Genomic DNA, 15,816 nt, shown 5'->3' on the forward strand with positions numbered 1-15,816 from the left:
ACCAGCAACCCCATCTTGAGCAGCATGATGTCCCTGGACATGGAATTGGGAAGCAGCGACACCCATTATTTCTGGTGTTTCAGATAGGATAGACATTAATAGCCTCAAGAGCGCAGACAATAGTAAAATGCAGCAAAATAATTAGGGAATGATGAGCTTTGTGTATTTATCAATTTTGTTTGTTAATATAATTTGTTTAATGATAGGTTTATATAATTTAATCCATACTGGCTGTGTTTAATAACTGCTTGCAAATTCCTGAAAATGTAACAATAGGCTCTGGCAAAGTGGTAGGATGGGCTCCAGCCCACTAAGTGTGTGTGAGTACAGGTGAGTGTGAACACTGGTGAGTCGGAATACCTGAGCGTGTGTGTGTGAGTGAATGTGTCAGTCAGGGAGGCCTTCCTTTGCACCCAGACTCAGGCCTGGGGCAGAATCCCAGATGCCACCTGACCTGGCACCCACTGGGCTCAGTCACTGGAGGCTCTGTGGCACCCTGGAGCTCAGACAGAGTGAGGTCCGTCTGTAGAAGTGGCGTCGGGAGGCCCACAATGAGGGGTGGTGGCATCTGTGGGTCCCTTACTGTGGCTTCACTTCCAGCTCTGGTTGCTACTGTCCCTTCAAAGACAGGTTCCCGAGGAAACAAATTAAACCCGAGTAAATATCAGAGAGTAATTATGTAAATTAAATACATAATTTAAAGAACACTTGTCATGAGGTCAGTGGAAAGCTGTGAAGACGGAAGCCTCCCTGTCAGGGCTGGCAAGGCACAGGTGGGTGAGGGGCGGCAGCCGCACTGGAGAGGATGGGCTGCTGTTCTGAGTGGCCTGCCCTTCACATGGGCTCCGTCCCAGGTGCTTCATATCTGTCCTTCCATGTGCTCCTTACAGTGGTCCTACCCCTAGGCAGCCTCACTCTGCCCAATTTAGAGGCAGTGGCTGAAGCTCAGGGAACTTAAGAGCCATGCCCAGGCCAGAGATGGCCACCCATGAGTCCACCTCCCCTGTGGCAGGCCCCAAAACCCAGGCTCTTTCTCCCACAGGGGGGCCACAGCCCTGCCTTGAAGTGGCCTCCCTGAGAGCTAGGCAGCAGCTGCTCAGGCTGTGGGGACTCTTGGGCGCAGAGCGGGGCTTCAGGGCTCACTCCAGTGCGGTGGCTCTGTTGCTGTCATCCTTTCTTTGCCTCAGAGACAGGAGGCAGTGGGCAGGAGTGGTGGGCTTGGCATGGCTGGGCCCTAGGCCCTGGTCTCAGGGTTTTCTGGCACCCTTGCTGTCCAGAAATGCCACTGTGGCTATCCTGTTGGGGGCACACAAGGCCCCACACCCCTCATACCAAAACAGAACCAGGCACAGGTCTCCAGCTGGGCTGTTGGGTTCCATGAGGCCTTTGATCCTGACATCCTCTCAGTCTGGAGTACTCCCTCTCTTGTCCATGCAGAAAATGCCTCTTCATCCTGCAAGTTCCAACTCCTGACTCTCTGAAGGCTTTCTCGAGACCTTCCCTCTGTCTGGGGAAACAAATCCCTTCTCGTGCACTCCCTGGTGTTCCTAGTACATCCTCAAACACTGTTTTCTTGTCCGTTTCCTGTTGGACTCCCTGACAGAAGGACAGGATCTGATCCTTCTCTCTAGTATCCACAATAGGGCATGGCCTGGTTGGGCACCATACATAGGCTTGGAGCAAGCCTGAGTGGGTGAGATAGTGTGGGGCAGTCCCATCACCCTGTCACTGAGAGGGTGGGAGTTGTGGGCAGAGACCAGGGCAGGCCCACACACATTCCCCACCAGAGCAGATCCCGAGACACTGCTGGTCCCAGGGATCAGGAGGGCCCATTGGGTGGGTGGATGACAGTCCCTGGGTGGCCCTCGGACAGGTCTGCAGAGGTGGAACCCAGCCCAGGTTGCTTCCAAGTTAACTCAGTTGGGGCTGCTCTTTCTAGTAGAATGGGCTTTACTCAGAGTGATAATTTACAGAACTAATGAAGATGCTACATTTCACTGTGTAATGTCACTTATTAATACTGATTGCAAATTAACAGCTGGTAATGGCATGCATCACGGTTTCCTCTTGCCATTCTTAAATGCCAGACTCCAGCATTTGACCAGCCTGCTGCACTGTCTCTCTGGAGTTCTGTATGCCTGCGGTGGCCACTAGGTAGGTCTGGGGTGGGGATGGGGGTTTCCATGTGTTGGTTCACAGAGAGCAGAGCCCCTTATGGTAGACAGCTCTGGGGTTGAATCCCAGCTCTGTTCTGAGCCAGTGACTTATCTGTGAAATGGGCATACTCTGGTAATTCCCTATGGGTGCTCAGGCTCAGGTGAAATGTGTGTGCCGGCCACCTACCTCAGCATCGCCAACCAGACCATTGCAAACATGATGGGGTTTGCAAACCTGCCTCATTCTCATCCCTTCCCAGGTGCCTTCAGCTTGTTGGTGAATAAGGCTAAATACCTCTGGCTCTGGAGTCAGAGGCCCTGGATTTGAGCCCCTTCCAGGGCTGGATAAACTCAGGCAAGACATGAGGGTGTCATAGGGATTAAATGAGACAGTATGTGCAAATTACTTCACATAGTGCCTGGCAAGAAGGCAGACCTTGATAAGATGTGCTGTGTCCTGGTAAGCTTGGGCTGCCATAACAAATACCTCATGCTGGGGGGCTTAAACAACACACATTTAATTCTCACAGTCTGGAGGCTGAGAAGTCCAAGATCAAGGTGCTGGATCTGACGTCTGGTGAGGGCGCTCTTCCTAGTTTGCAGTTGGCCATCTTCTCTCAGTGTGCACACCTGGTAGAGAGAAAAAGATCTTGAGTCTCTTATGTTCTTATAAGGCCACTAATTCCAACCAGGAGGTCTCTGCCCTTATGACCCTAGTTACCTCCCAAAGCCCCCTCTTCTAATACCATCACATTGAGGGTTAAGATTTTAACACATGAATTCCGGGGGAGCACAAACATTCAGTCTGTAACATGCTGTTATGATTATGCCATCACTGGTTTGGCCGTACCATGCAGAGACGCCATCAGGCTGTGGCATTAACAAAATCCAAAGGCATCAGCTTTGGAGCCCCTGGAAATTCACATGTGGCTGTTTGGACAAACACTTGGAAATTACTTCTCTAGATTTGCTTCTCTACTTAAATGAAAGAAGGATCCAGAAAAATACCCAGAGCTCCTTCAAAGCAATGATGTGGGTCATTCCTCTGTGTTCTGAAGGAGGAGCTCAACTTCTCTGGCCTTCAGTTTTTTCATCTTTCATGATACGGTTAGCCTTCCTCACAAGCCACAGAGAGGGAGAAAAGAAACGAAGCATTGAAGAATCCAGCAGCTCAGGGAGAGGGCACCAAGCACCCAAGGACTGGAGGCGAGCCTCCTGCTGGGCGCCTTTGGCTGGGGTCTTGCTCCTGCCCCGAGGGGCCTGTTGATGCAGGAAAGAAGCTTGTGGGGAAATGCCATGCTGATTCCTCATCCTGAAAAAATGGCGTCAAAACAGCAGGGCTCTGAAAACCATCCCTGCAAATCATAGAGGAAGAACTGCTAAAATCATTACCAAATACCTCGTAAGTGAAAGGTGACAGAAAATCCAACTTTATTTGTGAAAATTCTAAAAATCATTAGCATATTATGGATTCCTTAAAAATATGATCTCACTCAGTTGATGGAAGGGAATTGTAAATCAAAGGGACTATTTATTGCAATGGGAACAAGGGACCTGCCAGATTAAAAGAAAATATTGAAGGAGCCAGAGATTTGAAACATGAAAGACAGTAGCAGATAAACACCGTGGAATTTTATCCAAATACTGGAACCCAACTTGGAACACAAGTTGGTGAAGAATTATTTTATAAAGTCATTTTCATCATAACGTGTAAAATGCAAATCTTGATAATTATGTAAATTAGTTACTTGGCATAATTTACTTAATTCAAAGCACTTAATGTAGCGTGGTATGTTTTTTCCAAAGTGCCGGAGTAGACGTTTATTTTAAATTGTTTTTAATCTCGATCTTCCAGCCTGATTATTTAAAATGTTTTTCCCTGTGTTTGTTTTTTAAACGGAAAGGAGTAGAACTTTGTGGGAAATTGGAACGTGGTTGGATCAGCCGAAGCCTTCCATTGTCAGTGCCCCAGGCAGGGGGTGTGGGTACGGCTCATTCAAGGTCCCTGTGTCTGAAACAGCACACATGTGAACACACAGTGTGAACGTGCCCATACGGAGTCATCCAGACCACCCACTCCCTTTCCTGAATCTGCCCTTATGTGGCTCTGTGGCTGGTTCTGAAACCTGTCTGAGCAGAAGGCTCCTGGGTACTATCAGCCCTTATTAGAGGCAGAAACTTGTTTCCCTTCTCAAAGAGTTTTCAATGACAGACCTTCCCCTTCAAGCCACTTTACAACTTTGGAATTTCCATGATCACAGAAGGGAGAGATGACCTTTTTAGTTTTCTATTGTGTCACCCGATTGTCAGAATGGCACCTCCCTTCTTGATGAGACTCTAGAACAAGAGAGATGATTTGTTCATTTGGGAGCCCTTTTGGGGGCGTTCCCTGCACTGATGAGAAGGTTGGAAGGGAGCTGACAGCCGCTGAACATCTATTTTGCACTGTGCCAGCTGTGATGTATGCCCCTCACTGAAGGGTCTAAGGCCTCCTAGGAGGAAGGTGGGGTTGGCTCTGCTTTGCAGGTGAGAAAATGGGCTCAGAGAGGTGGTTGCCCAGGATCACCCAGATAGTGAACCCAGGCTTGTGCTTATTCTGTGCACCCCTGGGGGAGCAGGGCAATGGGGCTGCTTCTCTGTACCTTTTCCTAAGCTCTGAATCTCAGACCACCATGAAAGATAGTGTTTTTTTTTTTTTTTTGACAAGTAAAAGTTATGTTTTTATGATATACAACATGTTTTGATATATGGATACATTGTGGAATGGCTAAATCAAGGTAATCAACATGTGCATTATCTCACATGCTTATTTTTTTTTGTGGCGAGAACACTTAAAATCGACTCTTTTATGAATTTTCGAATATGCAACGTATTGTTATTAACTATAGTCAACATTTATACAATAGATCACTTGAACTTATTCCTCTTGCCTAATTGAAATTTCACCTCCTTTGACCAACATCTCCCCAATCCCCTAACTCCCCAGCTTCTGGTAACCACCTTTCTATTCTCCATTTCAAGTTAAACTTTTTCACATTCCACTTGTAAGTGAGATCATGCAGTATTTGTCTTTCTGGGTTTGGTTTATTTCACTTAGCATAATCTGCTCCAGGCTCATGCACATTGTTGCAAATGACAGGATTGCCTTCTTTTCAAAGGCTGAAGAGCATTCCATTGTGCATGTACACCACGTTTTCTTCATCTGTCCATCGGCTGGCGAACACCTAGGCTGATTCCCTGTCTTGGCTATTGCAGAGTGCTGCAAGGAGCACAGGAGTTTTAATACAGGCTTTATTATGATTTAAGTATGGCAAGGCCAATACATTAGGAGATGACTACCATTGAAAAGATCATTTGTTATACTTGCAGATTCCCAGAGACGAGGGCCTGCCTTCCTAGCGGATGCCACAGGGAAGCAGAAGGGAGGAGGGGGGAAACTATGGGCAAGAGTCGGCTGTGCTTTCCATGGGGAGGAACAGGCGAGGCAGAGTAGGCGGGCTTAAGATTGGCTGATGGGAATAAGCCCAGTGGGCTCTGGGGCATAGAGTTGTCCCTGGTTGTCTGGTACCTGGCCCTGGGGTGATTGGGACAAGTGTATAGTGGCCCTGAGTGTGAGATCTCAATATAAAATGTGCTCGGGGTTCTGGGCTTGGATTGGTTGGTTTGCAGATAAAAGGCATGCTCCGGAGCAAGTTGCTTACTAACCCAGGGAGAGACAGGCCCTCCAGGGTAAGCAAGGCCCCAGATGTCAAAGCATCAAAAGGTAAAAGATGTAAGGAAGGGGTCCAGTTTTAGTCTTCTGCATATGGCTAGCCAGTTATCCCAGCCCCACTTAGTGATAGGGAGTCCTTTCCCCATTGCTTGTTTTTGTCAACTTTGTTGAAGATCAGATGGTTGTATGTGTGCAGCTTTATTTCTGGGTCCTCTTTTCTGTTCCATTGGTTTATGTGTCTATTTTTGTACCAGCACCCCTGTGCTGTTTTGGTTACTGTAGCCTTATAGTATAGTTTGAAGTCAAGTATGTGATGCCTCCAGCTTCGTTCTTTTTGATTAGGATTGTCTTGGCTCTTTGGGCTTTTTTGGTTCCATATGATACACTCTGAAACTAAAATAAAAGTTAAATAAATAAGTTCATATCTTTGGGAAAATGATATGGTTAATACAGAGGGTGGAGGTTTTTGGGGTGAGGGATGGGATGTCAATCTGGAGGACCTCAGGGCCAGGCCTACCATGAGTGTTGTCTGGGCAGCTGGGATTGTGATGGGGACAGGGGAGGCCTCCCTCCCAGACAAGACTCTCCCAGATGAGACCTTGGGCAAGAAGACTTAGAGCAGTAGCCCTGTGCTGCTGAAGCTGGCGGGATACCATCATTCTACTCACCTGAATGCAGCCCTTGCCTAGGCTCTGGGGGACCTTGTCACCCCACGACGGGGGAGCCCTGCTTCCAATTTTACCAACAGCTGCTGGATGTGCCATACCTTTGCTGAATTGCCCCCGGGCCTGCTTGGTACCCCTCTGACTTCCACAGAGAGTCATCTACATGGATCGATTGCAGGGAATTCATTTATTTATGAAATACTCTCTGCAAATGGAACACATTCTGGCAATAGGAGGTACTCAAGAAGTGGTAGACGGGAGCCACTCCTTTCTTCAGGGTCAGCGTCAGTCTTACCCTCAGGACCCAGAGCTCCTCCAGGACAGGGCTGTGAAGTTTTAAAATTCTGCTGTTCTGGAACCAAGCATAGCGCCTGGCCCAGGACAGTGCTCAGGAAATATGTGAGGAAGGAAGGAAGAGGGCGGGAATGGAGGAAGAGGAAATGCATAGCTGAGAAGCCGAGGTGTGAGGTGTGTGGAGGTGAGGCTCCAGATGGATTCCAGTAGGCAGAGGGCAAGGGTATCCCCTGTGATTGGAGTCACAGCAGGTAGTTCTTTGGGTTCTCTTGGAAACGGCAGACCCTGCCACCATCACACCTGCTCTGCTTGCAACAACTCTGGTGACGTTAGGAGCTGGTGGTGGGAGGGGAATGTGCAATGAAAGAGGAGAGGAGGCTGGGCAGGGCTCTTAGAAGTGAACTTGAAGTATGGGTAAACTACATCTGGGAAGAAATTCAAAGCATATCTTTGGGGGCTCAGATAGGAAAGAAGTAAAAAAAAAAGAAAGTCTGTGGAATCAAAGTTGTGTCTCAGCCTTTGGAAAATTTGCCAATAATCCAAAAACACTTCTAACTGTGAACTTCTTCTGGGTGTGAGGTGGCAGCGTTCATACATATATATGTACATTACAGATGGTAAAATATTCTCTATAAGTACTCTCAGTGCCTGGGCCCTTCTCAGAAATTGAAAATAGTAGGGGAAGCAATTTGAAATGTCTTCTTTCACTTCAATTACTTTTCAGAAAGAAAGTATTAAAAATACTATCTGATTTTTTTCAGAGGGAGTGGAGGGATAGTCACAGCTATAACCTTAGATTTTTGGAAAAATGATTTTCCCGACTTCAGTTCCTTACTAAGTAGGGCTTTGCCTCCACCTGATACGTGGTCACCGTGTGGCTGCTGAAGTCACGCCGGGCTTCAGGCAGGTTCCCGCTGCGGCTCAACTTGATTCCATAAACTGACTCTGGACTAGGCACCAAACCTTGGGGTTTGATAAAGAACACAAATGAGAAAGGCCTAGCTCCTGTTACCCATATATTATGATTTAATGTTATTAATATTATTTAATATTACTAAATTTGAAGGAGGCATGAATTTCAACTTGAGGACCTGAGATGGCCTCAGAGGGGGAGTTTGAATTGGGTCTGGATGGAGGAGTAGGGCTGTAAATTTCAAATTGGGAGCATCCCAGTGGAGGGTGTGTGTGTGTGTATGGAGGATGCCCAGGAGTGGGCAAAGAGCTTCTTTTTCTGGAGCCCAAGGTACATGGTTTGAGGAGGTCATGGTGGAGGCAGGTGATGAATGTTAACACAAATAGAAAATGCTGTTAGGCACGGTGAAACCCTTTCTCTACTAAAAATACAAAAATTAGGCGGGTGTGGTGGCGGGCGTCTGTAATCCCAGTTACTCTGGAGGCTGAGGCAGGAGAATTGCTTGAACCTGGGAGGTGGAGGTGGCAGTGGGCTGAGATCGCGCCACTGCATTCCAGCCTGGACAACAAGAGAGAGACTCTGTCTCAAAAAAATGCTATTAGGACCACAGTCTCTTAGGTACTCAAAATGTCTGGAGTCTATTTTGTGCACAATAATGAAGTCTCTAGAAGACTTTTTGTTTGTAACTTGATTGACTGATAATTTTGAGGATATTAATTTCTTGGCAACTCTTACATAAATTGTGTTATTTGTTGAAGGTTTGGAGGAGGGCTGTATTGTGAGCAGATATAATCTCAAGAGAGAAAATTCTTGTGGAATGTGTTAGAGGGCAGATGCTAGGATCAGGGGACCCTGCAAGACACTGTTGCTTGAATCCTAGGGAGGAGGTGATAGTGCTGAACCTGAGAAGGGAGAGTGGAACTCAGGAAATGTTTAGGAGGAGAAGTTGAAAGGCTTCCGCCAGTCCAGGATGTGGGCCTCGTTAGTGCATGTGTGGTGATGCTCTTCTTAGACACGTGAGAACAGACATTGCAGGTAGTACCAGGGGGAAGTCCAGGACTAGTGGGAATGTGACCGGGAGCGTGTGAGAGAGGAGAAGGGAAAGCAGGTGAGAGCAGTGGGGCGTATCATTGTGCTTGCAAGTCCAGGGGGAGAGGGCATTAGGCAGGGCTGCAGGCTGGATGCTGGAGAACCGTGGAAGACAAAGACCGAGGAGGGCCCCTGTTTGTTGATGACTTTGGCAGGAGCTTTAGAGCAGAGTCGTGGAGCCTGATGCAGGGGGAGAGGGCGAGTGGCCGGGATGTGCTGGGCAAGCAGGGTCAGGCGTCAGAAAGCTGGTGTGGAGGCAGGGAGGGACCTGTGTCCTCTCCTTCCCATGGGTGGTCCCTGGTGCCCACTGACCCTCAGCTTCCTTTCCTGGCAGTTCCACAGTCCAGCCTTGTCATGGGGCGAGCAAGGATCTTCTTCATTTGATGTCAAAGATGCTTCATTCCGGAACTTCCTGTGTGCTGTTTCCCTCTCCTGGAATGTTCTTCCCAAGGGTTTTCCAGAACTGCTTCTCCTCACCCAGGCAGAATCCCACCCTGAAGTCCCCTCCAGTCCAGCATTTATTTCTTTGGCTCTTCTCACTGTTGGAAATAATCTCTTTGTCTTTCCTGCTGTTGATTTGTTCTGGTTTGTTCTCAGCCTCTGAAATGTTAAGTTAAGTGATACAGGGGCTCATTCAGTTTTGTTTTCCCATACCCAGGGGAGAGACAGATACAGAGTGCTCAGTGAGTACTGGGGGAAGAAGGAACGGATGGGTGCTGGCAGGCAGAGAGGCAACGTCAAGGCCTGACCCGGGCACCGTCACCTTGCATTCCTCGCAGGAGTGGACTGGCCCATGCTCCCCAAGCTTCCTCCTTTGTCTAAGGCACAGGACTCCTCTCTAGGGAGCTCCTCCCTATCCCTGCAGTGTCCAGTGGCCTTTTCCAGAGTCCATGCCTCTCCTGGCTGCCTAGAGACCCAGTGGCCATTGCCTTTCTCATGCCTGTTCTGGATCAGGTTAATGCGAGGCCTGACAAGGCCTCAGTCAGCAACCTTCCCCAGGGGCGGGTGGAGGTACATGTGGTTGGTGGAAGCTGCATTGGTGATGGTGGGTAGGGCTGGCCAGTGTGTATAGTGAGTTTGCTGGGGAGGCCCTGGGACAAAGTCCAGAGCCCTGTGGGAGCCAAGGGATTCCAGGGGAGGGGCACTCACTCTGTGGCCCAGTGGGGGAAACCCCAGATCTGTTCATTGTCTAACCTCTTGGGGAATTCTCTGTGAGCAGCAGCAGCAGTCAGGTTTTTTTGGGGGTGGGGGTTGGGGTAGGGTGGAATTACAAATTCGGTTTCTTGAAGGGAGTAAAGGACTTTGTGGGAGAAGTGAGCTTCCGTGGCCCCATTCCTGGAGAGTGGCAGGAGGGCTGCAGCACAGGCTTGGGCTCCCCACTGTTACTCTGCCTCTAGCCCCACCCCAAGTGCAGCTGGACAGAAGCTTCAGGGAAAGGAGGCTGAGAGTTGACCTTGTCAGCCAACTGGGAGCAGGTGGTGGTAGCCAGGGGCTGTGGTCCCTCGGGAACACTGGCTTCAGCTGGCATCACTGATTTCAGGCGTGAGGAGCCACCGCTGGCAGGGAGCTTAAACTCTCTCTGATGGATTGTAAACCCTCAGTCCCATTAGGGGCTGCTGGAATAGAAGCCAGAAATGCAGCAGTGGGAGGTGCAGAGGAGCTCTGAGGGCTTGTGTCCTCCCATATGGCATGTTCTCGTGTACTCATGGATGCCAAGACAGGTGCTACCTGCCCATGGCATCTCCTATTCCCTGAAGAAATGAAATAGTCCTATGGGTTGAGATGGTTTTAGGTAGAGGGAGCTCAGGGAAGGGACTGAAGGAGAATTTTACCCCAGGCTGAGAGGACTGGCCATGCTGGCATGAGGCATAAGGTCCCTGGGGCCCCATGGGTGTCCCTACCAGACTCATGGACTCATGCAAGCCCTCATGGTACACATGGTAGATGTGCAGAAAGGTATGCTCTGTAGACATGGCCAGTCTCTGCCATTTTAAAGACTTGCAGTGGCCTTAGAAGATGCTGGAAGGAGCAGAAGCTTGTAAATGACAGGTCTCAGGATCCCACCTTCATGCCCATCATGCAGCTGTGCTCGGATCTGGGTCACAACCAAGGCCATGGGCCGTGAGGACCACTGGTGTTCTAAGGAAGGGACAGGGCTGCAGAAGCTCCCTGTGGACATGTGGCCTCGTCCTGGGGCTGGCTAGCACTCAGCCCTGTGTGGACAGTTCCACAGGTAAGCTGTGGCAGGGCAATTTTTAAAGGCAAAGGTGTTGCTCTTTCACTTAACGTTTTCATAAGCTATACCAGATACAGTGCATCCGATGACCTTGATCTATCGGTTTGTTATTGCTGGGAAACAGATGATCCCAAAACTTAGTGGCTTAGAACAGCAGTCATTTATTATTTTTTATGAGTCTATAGGTCAACTGGCGGTTCTGCTCTGGGCTTGCTCGTGCATCTGAGTTCGGCTGGCTTGCAGCTGGGCATGGCTGCCTGGGTGCCTGCCTCACTCTCCTCTGTGTGTCCACATTCCTCCAGCAGCTGTCCTGGGGATATTCTCATGGTGGTGGCATGGTCCAAGAGTGGAAATGGAAATGCACAAATGCTTTTTTCAAACCTATGTGTGCGTCAAGTTTACTACTGTCCCATAGTCAAAGTGGGTCACTTGGCCGAGGCCGGAGCTGGAGCTGGAGGAGTCCTCACAGTGAGAGAACAAAAAGCCTGGGATTAGGAGCCTTTGCCAGGGGCCTGAAGGCAGCCAGTCTCCCATATTTAGGAATATTGTTTACACCACACTGGTTAAAGGTGGTTTCTCCAGGCAGTACCAGGCAATAGGACTTTCTGTGATGATCAATCTCATATGATCTATATCTGTGCTGTCCAACATGGTAGCCACCAGCCAGATGTGGCTGTTGAGTACTTAAAATGTGGCTAGTGCACCTGAGGAGCTGAGCATCTAATTGTGTTTCTCTTCAATTAATTGAAGTTTTAATGGCCATATATGGCTAAAGATTGTGTTATGTACAGCCCAGATCCAGGGGGAAACCCTCATTGGCACCCATGGAAGGCTTTTATGTGCCCAGCACAGCTGCCCACTGCTGGTTTTGGTGTGGGTGGCCGCTGGGTGCTGAGATGTCCTCCAGCTTATGATGGACAGATTTGCATTGTGCTGTGCTCCAGAGAGGGCAGGACTGGGGCTGACACCAGCACTTGTGTTTCTGGTTGGGGCTCCTGAGCCATCTCTGCACGCTTGCCCTGCTACTCCCTCTGATTGGTTAAGAAGAGGTCTTTATCTTCTTCACCTTTTCTTTCAAGAAGCTTGGGAGCTACAGATCTGCATAGCCCTGAACAGGCTGATGGAGACTAAATTGCCTCTCTGGGAACCCCAAGGGTGTTGAGAGCCTGGGGCTTGTGTGTTGGGGGCCTGGAGCGCCGGTGCAGGTGTAAGGCACCGTATTGTCCTCAGTTGGCTACCTTTCCTCACTTTGGGGGAGCCCTGTGCTGGCCACTTCATCCCAGCCCTGGGGCTGGCTCTCCTTCCTGTCTGACACAGTGGGAACAGCGACACCGAGACCCCTGTGCTTTGTGAAGCCAGTGGGTTAGGTCACATGGCTGTGCTCCAGGGACCAGGCTGCTGATGGACAAGGGGCCAGCTGAGGTCATGGTTGGATGGTCACACATTTGCCATCTCTAGAGGGCCCCAGGGTTCTCATTTGTATGGTACTTTGCCCTCCCCATGCACCACCAGGAGGTGGGCTCCCTGTACTCCCAGGTGCAGGCTCCTGAGACACAAGCAGGTGGCCTGCACAGGAAGTGTGGTTTCTCAGAGTCCCAGGAAAATGGTAGTTGGCGATTTTCATCCCCATTTTACAGAGAGCCCTCAGGCTCAAAGGGGATGGTGATTTGCCTGAGGGCTTCAGGGACTGCACTGAGTCCTAGGTGTCGGGGTTCCTGGCAGGTGCTGAGGCCCTAGTCCAGGGCTTTCCCCCTGCAGTGGGAAGGGGGTCCCTGTGCACAGCTCCCAGCACCCTCATCACGATGGCCATAGTGCTCTGCTCTCCTCCTTCGCACTGCTTGGTTCTCCATGATGGCTCCTGTCACACAAGTGTAGTCCAGCTGGGACTACACTTAGTGGTGAGCCTGCCCTCTTGGCACAACAGGGAGCCCGGGACTTCTGCAGCAGCTTGCATGGCACTTGGCATGAGTGTAGACCAGGAAGTTTGCAAAATGAGTACAGAGAGAGTTTTGGAGAGGGACTGGTCAGGAGCAAAACCTGGTTGAACTAACACTGTTTATTTGCATTTCGATCTTGGTGACTGCATGGGCCAGGCTGTGCGTGTGGGCATCCCAGGGCATGGGGACAGTGAAGCTTGTGGATCTGGGCAGACCTAGAGTGTCCTTTGGAGGGTGCGACTCAGGCATGGGTCTTGCTTATGGGAGGTGAAATGCAAGGATGGGCCAGATGCAAGAAACATCCCAGGCTGTGAAAAAATGGCCTGTGGATTGAGACTCTGGGCTGCACATGACCCACCTTTGGCAAGCAAAGGCATTCACTGGCTCATGAAACTGGAAAGTTCGGGAGAAACAGGCTTCAGCCTCACATGGACCCAGGGGCTGAAATGACATCGTCAGGACCATGTCTTACTCTCAGACCTGCCTGCCTCTGTTCTGGGCATGTCTCTTTTTGGGAAAGTCAAATGGCTTCTACAAGGCTGCTGCCAAGAGATGATTTTGGCACTGGTTGAAAAAACTTTAGCACCCTCAGGCCTCGCAAGGATAGATTTGTAGCATTGTGCAGTGCAACTGTATTGGCTTCCAGGTTCCTTCTTGTTGAATCTTCCATCCCTGGGTGGTTTGTGCCTACAGGCCTCTCTCCCAGTGATCACCAACGTGCCAGGATGGGCTCTCTCTGTAACTCCTTGAACCCCCTGCTCATCCCTGATCCAGTCAGGATGTGGGCTTCTGACTGGACTTGAAGTGAGAGTCACTCCAGCTGGAAACAGGCAGGAGGAATGTTTCATCAAGGAAAATCAGGTCCCTGAAGCCAGATGGGGTCCCACACCTCAGGACTGGGGTGCTGTGGTGCAGGCTGTGCATTTGCAGGATTGGTGCAGGGACTGAGGGCTTGAACTGCCCATCTGCTGAGGCCAGGCCCACTCCAGTCAGTGGCCTCAACTGGCCATGGTTGGTCAAGGAGCCTCATGTGGAGAGCAGAGGGAGTTGGAGGGGACTGGGGATGTCAGGCCCAGGGACCTCCAGCAAATGTGGCCTGAAGGCCAGAATTGCTGTGATTGGGCCCATATAGGGAGAGACAGAGAGCTTGTCGTGAATCAAGGGCACGTTCTGGCCATAGGACCTGTTGGATGGCATCCAACCTGTTGGGGGAGACAGTCAGCCAGGGCTGGACATTGGTGAGCACGGCTGGGTCTACGCCGGTGTCCTCCAACCTCTGTTGAGGGGAATCCCTGAGGCAGACTTGGACCCTTGTTTTTCGCGGTGGCCTGCAGGGGTGGAACGTGTTGGAGTTAGACACCCTCCCCCGTGCATTCCCCCTTAAAGATGATTTTTCTCCTCCTCCTCTTCTCCCACTGCTCAGATATCCGTGGGCTTCAAAGCTTTCTGGACCAGGCCTCGCGGCTGGGCCTTGACGTCTCTTTACAAAAGGTGGACAAGAACATTAGCCACGTATTCACCAGCCTCTTCACCACGATGAAGACAGAGGAGCTGAATCGCTACCGGGACACGCTTCGCCGCGCCATCCTGCTGCTCAGCCCTCAGGGAGCCCACTCCTTCATCAACGAGGTAGGTCGTGGGGGCCTGAGGCCTCAGGGGCCTGGTGCCCAGGGCTCTGCAGAAGATGGCTCAGGTGAGCTGTAGGGCACAGTCGTCTTATGCACAGCCTAAATGGACATGGAGACACGTGGGTGCTCGGCCCACAGCACACAGCCTGTGAGGGGGGATTCTCTGAGCACTACTTGGCTCCTGATTGTTCCCTGACAGGTCACTCAAGGCCTGCCCAGCCTCTGAGAAGCTGTGGGGAGGCTGATGGGAAGCCTGTTTGCAAGTCACTGCCAGAGATTTCTGATGCAAGACTCAGGCCTTTTTTTTTTTTTTTTTTTTTAAATTTTCCTCTCTTTGTTGACAGGTGTAAGCCTCTAGGGATAAAATAAATTTCCAGCTTTCTGCAGAGGTGGGTAGGTCTGCCTTGGGATTTCTTAGCACCTGGAAGAGGTGTCTTTGCCTATCGTTGAAGGATACATTAGACGTTCTTGTTTTTTTTGGCACTTGGGCTAATAATCATTTATTTCTTTTATAAACATCTCTGTTCGAGGTTGGAGCCTTCTAATGGAGACAGGGTCCATCAGTTTAAGAATCCATTAGTTAGTAAAGAATCCATTCATTTGTAAATAATTCATTAATTTGAGAACAAACTAGAAATAACCTATGAGTTGGCTGATTGGCGCCGGCCCAGGTAGTCTAATGGCAGAGAGGTGATGGGCTGGAGTTGGCAGGTCTCCCTCTGGCCTGGGTTGGTTTTGAGGGGTGAGCTGGGGATGTGGTGTGCCTGGGAGCAGAGGCAGATTGAACAGGTCACAGGGTGGCCAAGAGCTCCCTGCAGATTCTCCAGACAACCCCAGTCACCTTGCTGGTCCTCTCTGATTGAAAGTAAACTGAAGTGAAGCATGGCATTATACTAATTCCATTTGATGTTCTTTGCTTGCTTATTCTGCTTTTCCCTCTAATTAATTATTACTCAGAATGCTACCTCATGCATCAGGAGCCAGCCCAAAGCCCACTGCTGGGGAACTTAAAATTTGCAAAGCTTAATATGGTACAATTGGCCAGCAGCCCTGATGCTCTCTGCTAAGCAGGCCCCGAATCACGCCGGTGGTCCGTCAGGCTGTGATGTCCTGTCGGCTCCCGGCATTTTCACCAGAACATGTTGCCCTGTGTGAAGTGATTCAGTCCAGTAATGGGCAGCCTGGG

General features: G+C 50.1%; 1 protein-coding gene across 3 annotated transcripts in view; it reads left to right on the forward strand.

Moving 5' to 3' along the window:
• GRID1 (glutamate ionotropic receptor delta type subunit 1) overlaps positions 1-15,816 on the forward strand; it is a 791,529-nt gene that overhangs the window by 211,641 nt on the left and 564,072 nt on the right. For all 3 annotated transcript variants that reach the window (XM_050803825.1, XM_050803827.1, XM_050803826.1), the window contains one exon: positions 14,426-14,631. In XM_050803825.1, coding sequence (XP_050659782.1) covers positions 14,426-14,631 — 206 coding nt within the window. The remainder of the gene's footprint in view (positions 1-14,425; positions 14,632-15,816) is intronic.

The sequence above is a fragment of the Macaca thibetana genome, chromosome 9 (assembly GCF_024542745.1).
Source record: "Macaca thibetana thibetana isolate TM-01 chromosome 9, ASM2454274v1, whole genome shotgun sequence".
NCBI lineage: Eukaryota > Metazoa > Chordata > Mammalia > Primates > Cercopithecidae > Macaca > Macaca thibetana.